Source organism: Melopsittacus undulatus, chromosome 10 (assembly GCF_012275295.1).
Source record: "Melopsittacus undulatus isolate bMelUnd1 chromosome 10, bMelUnd1.mat.Z, whole genome shotgun sequence".
In the NCBI taxonomy this organism is placed as follows: Eukaryota; Metazoa; Chordata; class Aves; order Psittaciformes; family Psittaculidae; genus Melopsittacus; species Melopsittacus undulatus.
This window is the reverse complement of record NC_047536.1, coordinates 9566661-9579347: the sequence shown is the minus strand read 5'-3', so window position 1 is coordinate 9579347 and position 12687 is coordinate 9566661. Positions and strand designations below refer to the sequence as shown.

The 12687-nt window shown below is 37.4% G+C and overlaps 1 protein-coding gene across 1 annotated transcript in view; it reads right to left on the bottom strand.

The window, feature by feature from the left end:
• Positions 1-2164: 2164 nt before the first annotated feature.
• Positions 2165-12687, bottom strand: part of CPEB4 (cytoplasmic polyadenylation element binding protein 4) — a 42683-nt gene continuing 32160 nt past the window's right edge. The window contains exons 4-8 of the mRNA XM_013127362.3: positions 12036-12125; positions 11297-11415; positions 10292-10406; positions 9902-10083; positions 2165-6601 (exon numbers count right to left, since the gene is read on the bottom strand). Coding sequence (XP_012982816.1) covers positions 6374-6601; positions 9902-10083; positions 10292-10406; positions 11297-11415; positions 12036-12125 — 734 coding nt within the window. The 3' untranslated portion in view covers positions 2165-6373. The remainder of the gene's footprint in view (positions 6602-9901; positions 10084-10291; positions 10407-11296; positions 11416-12035; positions 12126-12687) is intronic.

The window sequence follows — 12687 nt, the reverse complement described above, 5'->3', positions numbered from 1 at the left end:
AGAAGCAGCCAAGGCCATCACTATCAAGAGTGATAATTTTCAGTTTTGGACAATCCAGACTTTTGGCATTTCATCTTAGCGAGCTGAATTTTTTAGACTCTCTGTAACAAAATGTCATTTATTAAACATTCACTAAGTATTCCGCAATCTTCGGAAAATTTTAGACTGAATATCCAGATCCCCAGCTGTAAATTAGATGCTGTATCCCGATGAACAACTCAAAGTTTATAGCATTTTAAATTTAAATCAATTAGGGAGTGCCTTTTTTGTGAAGGGCATCAATGATTCCACCACCATGGCATGAAAACACTTAAACCCTCCATGCACCAGGACCAAATTTCAAGATACCATACTTGTTAAAAAACACTATCAGATAAGCAACTGATAAGCACAGGCTTTCTGAAAGACCATTTGCACTTGAAAACGATGTCAAGACCTTATTAGCACATTGAGAGAGGCTGAACTATACCTGTTTCCAAACAATACCAATGCAGAGGACAGAGAGATAATGCTTCCCTTGCCAGCCAAGTCACATGCTAAAACTGGTCAATACATATGTGGTGCTGTTTGGCTGGCACAAAACCCAACACTGAGCAATTCATTAATCACTGGTCAGACAACCCATCTCTGTACTTTTGATCCAAGCCACACCAGCATTTTCTGCTTATTTTTAAATGGCCATTTTAAGGGATTGGAACTACCTGCATGGAGTCACCTGTGAAACTTTTAGTTCTTGTTTAAAACTAGTTTCTAAAGGCATTAGCTTCTAAGTTTGTACCAGTTTCTAAATTTGCATCATCTGAAGCCAAAGGCAATTGAAGTGATTAGCATCCTGCAGAACTCATCCTATTATAGCTCAGTTCCGTTTGATCTGCATTTCCTGAAGCACCCACAGAAAAGAATGATACTCTACAGCCACTTAACATTTGCAACAACATTCTTTAGATGATGGCACAAGATGTTAGCGCTCAGACACCAACAGCAAAGTGCTGGTCAGCACAATGAGCACAGACTGATTCCTACAGCAGTACTGTATTTTGGGCAGCAGTTTTCTCTCACAAGGTACATGTGCGTATTCCAACTCACAGTTCCACTTAACAGAGCACCTTCCAGAGGAATCCAAATTCTACTTCACTGAAGCTTACCTGTTTGCATCAAGGTAACAAAATGAAGAAAAGTTAATGGAATTCCTACCTAGTGAGGATTCAAAACTCTGAATTATGTTGAATATGTGGTCCTGTTGAATAGTCCTTGAAGGGCAGATACATAAGGTTCTAATACTTCACAAGACTTTTTAGACATTGTAAGTTTGGATATTTTGAATTAAAGGCTGACACCAGCAAGCTCTTTAAAATGCCAGACTTCTTCCGTTAGTATCAGATCACAGCCATGAGACAATCCGAAAAGAATCCTTGTCTGTCCACGCCTTGCTTGGCTCTACTCTGGCCCTAGTCTAGTTATCTTCTTGGCCCAGATGCACAGTGGTTTCTGACTTAGATGACGCACGATTTACACGTGCATACTCAGTGGTATTCTTCTCACTGAACATGTCACCTGCCCGGTTCATTTGATTTCACAGCTGTGCTTTGGTTTTCATTTTTGTCCTTGTGAATTAGCTGCAGAGAGCACCGAGAAGGAACAAGTGATCCAACTAGAACTCTGGCTAAGCTGATGTGCTTAAGGCTGTGCAAAAAATAGAAATGGCAGTGTTGAAACTGCTGAAAGGCTTTTCCAAAGCTACACTGGATTTCTAACAAGAACCAAATTCACAGAATTAAGTAGTTAGCATTCAAAAGTCCCTAAGGAAAACACATGGACACAAGCAGTGAAAAAGGTGGCTCTCACAGCCTGACTGAACAGAGAAGTTCTACAGTCCTCTAAACATTGCCCTGTCCATTTCTGCAGCATTGCACATTGATTTTGTACCAACTGGATGCAGAGTTCAGAGTACTCAGCATCTCTCAAGTGGTTATACCCTTCCTCACACACTCCCTACAAAACCATGCGCAATGTCTGGACCAGAGCAGTCTAAAGCACTTTACACATCATATAGCCAGACATGTGCAGTACACTTCATCACAATCACTTCCCCGAGCCCCATGAGATTCATCCACAAAGGAACACATTTCTACAGCAAGCTTTAAATAAAGGTTAAGAAGAAACATTGAGTTAAAAGTTTTATTCATTCAACATCTCACATTACAAATATTTAAAAATTATATGCATACTGGTATAAATAGTCATTTGCAAACTATTTAATAACATTAATTTTCACTAGCACTTCAACAAATGAACTCTTTAAAAAAAGTAACTTGTGTTATATAACTTAGAGTAGAACATACAAAAATATGAACTTAAACGTGAAAATGACTTTAATAAAAAATGAATTACCCTTATTTAAAATGCTATAATAAATACTACAACCTCCCCATACACAGTAAAAACTATATGGAAATTCAGCCAAGTAGTACAATTAACTGACATACTTAAATAACTTTTCCTTCTGATAATATGAGCAATACATTGGGGGAAAAACATATTAGGGATTAGTAAAAACTAGACACCCACTTGCTAAAAGTTTCACTTCCAAAAAATATAACAAAAAAATCTGATGAAAATTATAAAAACTAATTATACTTTAAAATTTAAAAATATAAAAAATAAAACAGTTGAATACAATATTGTCCCAATTCTTACAATGCTATCACAGTAGCTTTAAAATAAGATAATAAAATAAAGCAAATGACCAAAACCTTTTATTCCATTTTTTAAAAATAATCTCAAATTTACATTAGTAGAAAGATTGATTTCTGATTCTTTTCTTTAGAAACACCAGCAAGAAAGAGGATTTACTAGAACAGTAGAAAATGACATTTTTAAATGTCTGCAATTAAAAACAAAGAATTACACTGCAAAGATCTTCCAGAAGTCTGAAATAGGTATTGCACATAACTTGAAGTTAACTTGCCACAATTCATCACATTCAAGTTTTAAATCACCTTTTAACAGAAGGTTTTAACTCTTCAAAAACACAAGGGGTGAATTATCAAGTCTTTCCAACAGCATCCTTAGAAAAACGCTAAATTCATTCACTGCAAGTTTTAAATTTGCATTCTGCAGAGGTCTGTGTATGGAGAAGCATATACTATACCAAAAAGCACGGGGCAGTGGGGTTCCTTTACATATAAAATAATCAGAAACACTTTATTTTACATTGCAAAAATAACCATGTAATTACTCTGTAACTACATTGTAAGTACATGGCCGGTGCCATGCTAGTGTGATAAAACTACATGCGTATTAACCCCTTTGCAAATTGAAGTGATACCCTAAGACTGGTAACCTAATTACATGTTAATTATGTTTGGAGCTACATGGTAACCCCAACTACAAATCCCATGTAATCAGAAGGACATGTAATCACTAGTTAAGTACAGAGTAATGTATATAATTGTTTATGCCCTGTAAATCGAAGTGTAACCAAATAATCTGTAAACACGCTTGTCACACAATCACAAGTGAATATTAGTAGAATAACAATTTCTTACATTAGTCATGCATACTAACATTACATGCCTGCCACCTAGCAGGCTCTTTTTTCTTTAAATATAATTTAAAAGAGCAGACACATTTCTGCATCAAACACCTAACATCAATTTGTTATTAATAATAAAAATGGCTAAACATTCACCAAAAACGTCTGCATTTGTGTATAATCTTTAAAAACTTAGTAAGAAGCGGTAGACAATTCTGATGTTTCTTTACTTTTAAATTTCTACACTATATTTATGCATTTAAATTTCATGGGTCTAAAGACAGTGTCATTTGTCACTTTCATGCTTTTTCTTCTTTAATTCTCAACTTTACATATACTATTTTTCTTAAATTATATGTACACCAAATACCTGGTGCTGGGCTAAGATGTTTAAGCAACATGCTTTCTTTTCTCTGCAGATTCTAAAATAGCATTGCCAGTGCACAACATCCATAATTCAAAATGTATGCAGAGCACTGAAATGTATAAAAAGCAGAATATAAGAAAATAAAATTTATTAAAATTATTTATATTAAAAAATGAAGTATATGAAGATCTCTCAGTAATAAAAGTACAAAAAGCTACTCTTTGCAATATGAAAAATTGAGGTATTGCATAAAGAGATATCCCGTCAGTGAAAAGTGTGCCTAAAAATGCTCACTGTTGGAAAAACAAGATATACAAAAGTAGTGCATAACAAATATACATTATGTGCATGACAAAATAAGTTAGCTACAAAAACACTGTACCGAAATTCAGCAGGTCATGTACAAAGGGAAAATTATTATTCAAAGCTAGTTCTCAAACAGTGTTATTTCTTGTAATGGTAACCCATCTCACCTGTTTACTGGGTAGGATCGGCACAATAGCACACCCCAAGCCACCTACAAGCATTAAAAAAATTAAAGGAACATTCCAACTATAATTATGTACTTCAGAGAAAAAAAAGTCCCTGACAATCTACACAAGAGCACTCTGCATTTGCATTACTGTTGTCAATATTTTCAGGGATTTCATTAAAAGCAGCTCCCTTTCTATACTTGACTAGTAGACAGCAAATGTCTCCATTTTGACCTTTGGAACTTGGTAAGGTATAGTTCATTAAAGCCTGTATTGAAAATAAAAACTGCTTCTCATAAAGATAATCTGGGCTGGGGGAAGGGGATGAGGGGGCCGACAAAGGCTTTTAACTGAGCAGATGTTTTCCAAGCAGTGCTGAGGCAAGTCTTTGGTTTGAGAGATTCTAAGATGGTACCATGCCACTTGGGCACTTCAGAAGATTGCCACTGACTGCGTTTGTTTGCACACTGCTAAATAATCATTTGAGAAGCTGGCCAGGGCATTAGTTCAAAAGTAATAAAAAATAAATTTTCAGAACTACTCCTTCATTCAGCTATTTCAAACTAAACCCCTGCACCCACTCTTGACCATTCAATTAACATGTACTGTGTTAATGCTTCTCAAGGTAGAACTTATTTATAATAAAGCAGGCATTAACCTAGCAATGTTGGCACTTCAAATACCTGTGTTTCTTTTTTTCTCCATATTAAGTTCTGAAGAGGTGGAATCTTAGGATTCTTTCTACAGGAAGAGTAAGAAAGGCATATGCACACTTGCACCATTTCATGCACAAACTCAGAAAATAGTGCAAACCAAGACTTGGAAACTACTTAGGTTCATGCCTTCTGTTACAACTAAGCTAGAGGGTATTTAAAACTAACTTTACATCCAAGATGGGAAACAAATAAGCAGCCAATTTTAATTTGTGTGACACAATGGAATATCAAAACTTCAGAAAAATCAGTGATATCCTTGAGGTATTTTTAGGTTTTCTACTGTTTCACGTCAAAATGGAGAGCAAAGGCTGGCCCCTGATGAATGTTAGTAGATTAGGATATAGAGTTATATATAGCCATCAAAAATAAAATCTATATATTTATCCTTCAGGAGAGGAAATGCCAGTTAACTAGTTGTCATTACTCTAGCTTTGGTAGGATTTCTAGGGCTGTAACCAGACAATTGAATTCTTTTAAAGAAAAAAAAGTGCACTCCCCCCTCAGTAGTAACTTTACTCAACTTTTACATTCAGAAATTCTTAAAATGTAATCATTTTGATGAAAATATAGTAAGCTCTGCCTATCTCATTACTAATTTGGATGTGGGTGGTAGTCAGAGGCACAGTCAGATACTGAGCTAGAATTTCAGCCTCAAAACCCTTAACAGATTAAAAAAAGGAAAAAAAATCATTGTTGTAATGCTGCTTCAACTTTGCTCATGCATTTTTGTTGCTTTAAACATGCTCTTTCCTGTTGGCAGGTAAATGCTAACTTCATCTGTTGCTGGAAAAATCCGAAGTCGAAACAAAAAGAGAGGCAAAAACAGGCTTCCCTGGGGGAAAAGTGTCAGAACAGACTGATAGTGTTATTGTTACACGATTATTTTAATAAAAGTATTCTTATGTTCTTTATTAACAATAATTTAATTAAAAAACCAAAATACTCTATTGTTTCAATTCTCTTTTCTTAATATTTTTCTCTCCTCTAAGAAAATGTTGCATGAAATTAAGTGTTCTCTTGGTAGTAAAGACAAGAGAATGCAACTCGCTTGCAACATGTTATCAATACGAAAAGGAGTTCCCAATACAGTTTTCAATGACAAGATTCTACAAAATACCCATATTATAGGTCATTCTTTCATTATACTATTGTTAAATTACAGACTACTACAAAAGGGCATGCTATCTTGAATAAGAGAAAGGGTAGGGAGGGGTAGGGACAATCAGGATAACAGAAGAGTGCACTTAATTTGAGGCCTGCATATGAGCACTGCAGTGATCATTTAGTTCCAGCGGAATGAAATATGTCTTGGGCGATCTCCTCCCTCCTTCACCAGGGGCTTGTGGAATTCCCTGCCAGCGCGTGAATGGATAGCAGCCCAGCAATATTCACAGTAATACTGCAGACAGGTAACATTAGCACAGAAAAATGGAGCAAATTTTCCACCACAACGGGCCCCCTGACATTCATCACAAAGCTGATCATCCAAGACATATGGCTTAACTTCCACCTGTATTCAGAAAATGAGAAGAAAGTTTACAATTCTTAATGACAATGTAAATAATGACAATTCCACACTATTTACTGTGCTCTAGCAGGACTGTGATCACAGTTCTGTTTGAGGACATATCACAATCCAGAATTTTCCCTCTCATTACATGTGATCATCACCATTAAACAACCAAAACCACAGGCACTTGAGAATAATCCTGCTCCCACTGCCTTCCCTGATCCTTAAAACAGAAAACAGAAACCAATGCTGACCATCATGCCACCACTTATTTACAGAAAAGACCAATAAACCTATTGTTACAGAAGTGATACACGGACTCACATCAAAACCCTGGGCATTTATTTGCAAGTATGGTGATGAACAATTAAGATCCCACTCTTTCAGTTAGGAATGTAAACTGTTTACACAACACCAACCGCAGATTAAATATGCATGTGGTCCGCAAATCTCAATCTCTGAATTTCCAGCTTTAAAAAAAAAAAGTCATTTATTATATCAATGAACAGCACATTTGTGGTTTCTTTGTATGTGGCTTAATCTCCTCAGCAAAAGGAAACCCACCGAATCTTGACAGGATCAAATAAGCAGCTGAACATGGGACCAATGCCCACCTACGCTGCTGGCATTAATGGCCAGATGATGAGCAGTAATTCAGTACGGCAGACAAGAAAGGAGATGAAAATTTCTTCAAGTTCTTAACTGAGCATGACTCACAGGAACTTACCAGTTGGTGCTCCAACCATACAGCTACACTGCAACATCTGCAGGATACTAGCTTTTAGTCTAGGAATTTGCATACCAAAACCAAGCCTGCTGTACTGTCAGCTACAGCCCCTGCTCACAGCACTCGAGTGCTTTCTCTGTGACAGCTTTAAAGCAAAGCTTACTGCTTGCAGTATCCAAGCTAGCTAAATACAGCTCGTTTAGACATGCCTACATATTTAAATCACAACTGCAGCACTGCTATCCCCTAAAGGCTCAGATTCACCTCCAAACCAGTAATCACCTCCATTCCCTAGCTCCACAGAACTATGAAAGGTCTGTCAGAAGCACAATGCAAAGCTTCATATTAAAAAACATATGTATAAGTTCCTCTTCTAGAAGTGTTTATAGGCCTTCTCTGAAGCTCATTTAATCATGTTTTCACAGACATTTCAAAATACTCAGACTGCAAGTTGTCTCCACTGTTCAACCTGCACCTGGCTTAGGGATGTGCCTTTCTGTATCCCACAGCCTCTGAGGTATTCAAGGGCAGCTCATTCAACTAAGGACACTCACAGGCTCCTGTGATTTTAAACTTACCCAATTTTATCACAGGTCAGCCAGAGCACTGAAGTAGTTTGATGTCATGCTCAAAGTACATATAAACTACTTGGAGACAGTACAGCAGCCTTTTTCCTTTTTAAATCAATTTTTCTCCTCTTCCACTGCTGGAGTTGTGTTTCTCAAACACCCTCCTCCATGCCAGCTCAGAGAAATTAGTTTGTAAATGAGCAGAGACATATATTCCTAACACTAACATTCTGCTTTCATCACCTAGTTTTCTATCTAGTTTAAGGCTGGGTATTTATTGATGAGTGTCTTCTATAAGTGCTAAGAGGAGAATCTATGAAAATGCTATGCAGGGCTCCTTAATGTGGCAATTCTGCTGCTCTATTATGTTTACTCAGACACATTCACAGGCTGAACTATAGCACAGGTAATTATACCTCTGCTTGCTTTAGCCTGTTACTGCAGCACTGTGTTTTGTGCAAGATATTAGTCAGAGTCCTCAGCGCATTTATTCAGCATGTGCTGAAGTGCACTTGCCAAATACAGCCTGCAACTGTTACTTGTGCTAGGTACAGCAGGATTTCCAGCTACAGAGAAAAAGCTTAAATTACAGAAACTTCATCAAGCATGCTTAGGGTGGCAGCACTCATCAGCTCTGCAGTGATGGGTGCTGCAGGGCACTGAGCCTTTAATTTACATTATCTCTTTGCAGGGCACACGCTTCAGCAGCACCCCCTTGCTTAAATTTACAGGAAATCCCTTCCTGGTACTACTTCTGGTGTTATTTTTTGCAGAAAAACTTTATTAGAAAAATTATTAATAGTACCTTATTAATAAAAAGTAGTACTGCCACTGTTGTACTTTTATCACCCTCATGCACCCAGCCCCTCCTACAATGAATCCCCTAAGCACTTACCTCCCCACATTTCTTCTGAACTTCACACAAAATGGGGAAATGAGTTGGGAGGAGAGAAGGGGAAATAGATTGCAACATCTTTGCCAGAGTTCACAAGTACTTACTCAAATTTGTAGTCCCACCAGCTTCAATAGATCTATTCACCCAAGTGTCTGCTTATGCAAGCAGAAGTTGCACAAGGGCGGCCCAAATTATTTGTTCAAAGCTGTACAGAACTTATTTCAGAGCCAAGATTAGAACAAAGACATTCCAATTCACAGGCCCACAGTCAAATTGTTGCTACAATTCTTCTACCAAAGCTTTATAGCCAAAGCAGAAGTGAAATGATAATCAGCAAGGTTTGGAGATTTTCCTCTGTAGTAATTACAAAATTAAGATCAATAATGACAATCACGGAAGAAAAATCCAGAGACAAAGCATGAACTACAATGGTAGATTTAAAGATCCAAGTTTCTCCAAATTGTGGCCCAAAGATCACTGTTATTGGCAAGTCACATTTTATATAAATGAGAGTGCAGAGTCAAGCAAGCTGCAGATCCATTTGGCATATTCTTTTAATTTATGATAATAAAGGAATAAAATAACTAGATACAGCCTTTGCGTAAGCCACAGAACATGACTGTGAGGCTGTAATGCACACTAACGAGTTTACAACGTATTGCTATGATGTTCTTGAAGAAAACCCAGCACACAATGTGTAACACTGGGGCCAGATTCTGCCCACTCTCAAAAGATGCAGAACAGGAGTAAGAACTGCTCCATCCTTGGCTGATACCTTACTCCCTTACGTTATACAAACACTACAAGTGCAAATACTTGCAGCAGGAGTATATGATGAGCGCAATATTCTTATAAAAGGGCAAGGCAGCTGACATGCTTCCCATTATGCTAAGCAATTTGAGCAAGTCTGCTTCACAGTTGCCTCCCACATTCCAGAAACACCACTCCTTCATTTTTATTCTGTGCTGTATCTAAGTGGCACAATCTAGTCCTAAATATGCAATTAATCTGATATAACATTTACAGTCTTCACAATGACACACATTTACATGGAAAAGCATTTCTAGAGAAAGCACTGAACAAAAATAGGACATGCTTGAAGACCTTACCCGTTTATCTATCTCTCCATGCTGCAGCTGAACAAAGCGAGCACTGATAGCAGCTATGTAACTCTGTTGATTAGAAAATGCAACCCGCCCAGCTCCTTTTGGGTACTTCAGCTCAGGATCTGTGTCAATTCCAGCATAGCACACCCCTCCATACAGCCGATCCATTATCATTGCAAGTTCCACTAAACCAGAAAGGAAAATCAAACAGTGGTGTAGGCCTGGTAATTTTTAGTAAAAGCATCAAATAATAGTCCAGTTGTATTCATGTCCCCCACTATAAGTGTCAAGAACACTTAATATGTCCCTTGCTGAAATACCTTGTTTCCCCCACTGCTCCCCAAATCAGACTGCATATTCAACATGCCCAGCGCTGCGGAACACGCAGTGTACCTGCTCGTAAAGGCCGAGGAACACCACCAACAAAAATGGTTTTTCGTGGGTCAAGAGGCTGTGAACCATCCATAACAAAATCACTATCACTAAGGTTCCAAGGCCGGATCTGAACCTATGGACAAAAAGCCTTTTTTTTTAACCATTCACAATTCAAAGTATCTCAGTAATATAAATGAAAACAGTATTCTACAAAGAAAACCTCTTAAGCGGCTGTGCTTTCTAAACTTATTTCCTACTTGTTCAGCAATCATTTCTCAAAATGAGATGGTAATAAGCTCTGTTAAGACAGACTACTTGATCATGCTGAATTTCACCACTTCCTTGTTACCCAAATTTCTGGGGGAAAAAACTTGCCCTTTACTTACACATTTTCTTAATCATGACTGAACTGTCCTGTATGAACCACACTGGTGCATTCATATCTACGCTACTCGCGCTGTTCTAGCCAAGTGTGAGCACTAGACTAGCGTTATCTCAATGCAACAGGCTTCAGTGCACAAAGTGGTGTGTTTATTTACTGTGCAAAACTAGCCACTTTATATTTGCCTACAGCTGGCCAAATTTAAGCTACAGAAATAGAGCAGGTCTCTCCAATCATTAACAGACTTGCCATCAGCCCCAAAACCATTCATTCTTCTTATTTACAGTTCAATGTCACATGACGGATTTGTCTGTGTCAAAACATGTTACATACATTACTCAGGCAATATGAGTTCCATATTTTAATCAATAATAAGCATAAAATACTTGTAATAAATATATTTCCAGACATCAGCAATGCTGAAATTCAGCAACCTTTTTTCTAACAAAGGTACGAATTGTAATTAGACTAAAAAATTTCATCATGTCTAGTTTAAAAATAACTTGGTCTTCTCTTTGAGAACTTAATTTGACATCTTAAAGGAATTTAAACATTAGCAATCTGAAGACAAAAAAGAAGGGAAAAGGCATTTGAAAAGAACAATTTCTGATTATTCTGCAGGCCCTGACAATTCTACCTACCGGTTTGTCTTTGATAGTGGGGCTGGAAACACAAAGATAGAGCTTTCCATCTTCTTCAATACATGCATCAATCAGTGCCTGTACAGAGCTTTCATCTTGGAAGAGCAAAAATGCATACCCTACAAAAAGGAAAATAAGCATGTAACTTCTTTTGTCTATTTGCCTATAGGATAATAATTGAACCCAGAATTATGCCTGGCACCATGTTATCATGCTACCATACTGTAAAGCACAAGCTTTAAGGTGCCCTCACATATTTCCAACCCAGCCTCCTGCAAGTCCTCTTCAGAGACATGAAGAAAAGCTTGCTGATGAGCACATTCTTCCATTTCCTTTGAAAAGGATAAACCAGCAAGATGGACTGATCAAAAGCTACAGCTGTAGAAACAAACCTGCCATGTTGGTTGCTAATATAAGGCACAAATCCTTCCCAACTTCTGTGGAGGCCATTTAGTCCCTTGAAAGACTAGTCTTGACTATTATTTCAAAAATCAAGAACATGGGGAGAAAAAGGACACTGGAATAAGGTAAAAACCTTATAAGGAATAAGGAATTATTCTTGTGGTGCTGAACAAAGAAAGCAACATTCTAAATTCCATCATTTCATAACAGTCCCAAGGATTCAACTTTTTTTCTCCTAAACATTGGGTTATTGTCACAAAAAGCTTGTCTAAAATTAAGTCTTATCAAGAAAAATTACTCTAAAATGCTCATATATTACTGGTTATCAGGTATTTACCTTTAGGAGGAAAATAGGATTTGCTCTCTGCCTTATGTGGCCAGTCTACAATCAAAGGTCCAAAGCGACGAAAACTAGCAGTGATCTCATCTGTGAGGAGGACAGAAAGGAAAAGGCACAAATTGAATTAAAATAAATTGTATGGAAGACATTTGAAGAACACTGATTTCAGGTAGCTTCATCCTATAAATAAACACTCTGTGACCAGCAGATGTTCAGCAGCTCATAGCAATGCTTACTAGCTGATGGCGCATTTTTATGACAAGTCAGAACACAAATTAGAAAACACAACAGGTCAAAGACCAAGGTTTTCTTTCTACCGAGTATTATAAATAACTCATAACCCACTAATTCACAGAAATGGAGTCATTGTTTCTCTACAGCTAATGCCAAACCCAGCTTCAACTATTCTCTCACAAGAAGTCGAGACAATTTGCTGATTTGCTGGTACGCAATCTGCTCTGTCATATGCCTTATAATTGCAGAAACACTGGGAAAAAAAAGAATGGACTATCACAAGACCCAGCCATGCCTGTTCATATCACATGCTAGTACCACATGCTCAAACACAATGCAACCTTGACCTCAAACTAACATAGAATAAACTTGCAGGACAGTTATATAATTCTGTAGGAGAAATGGCAAGAACATA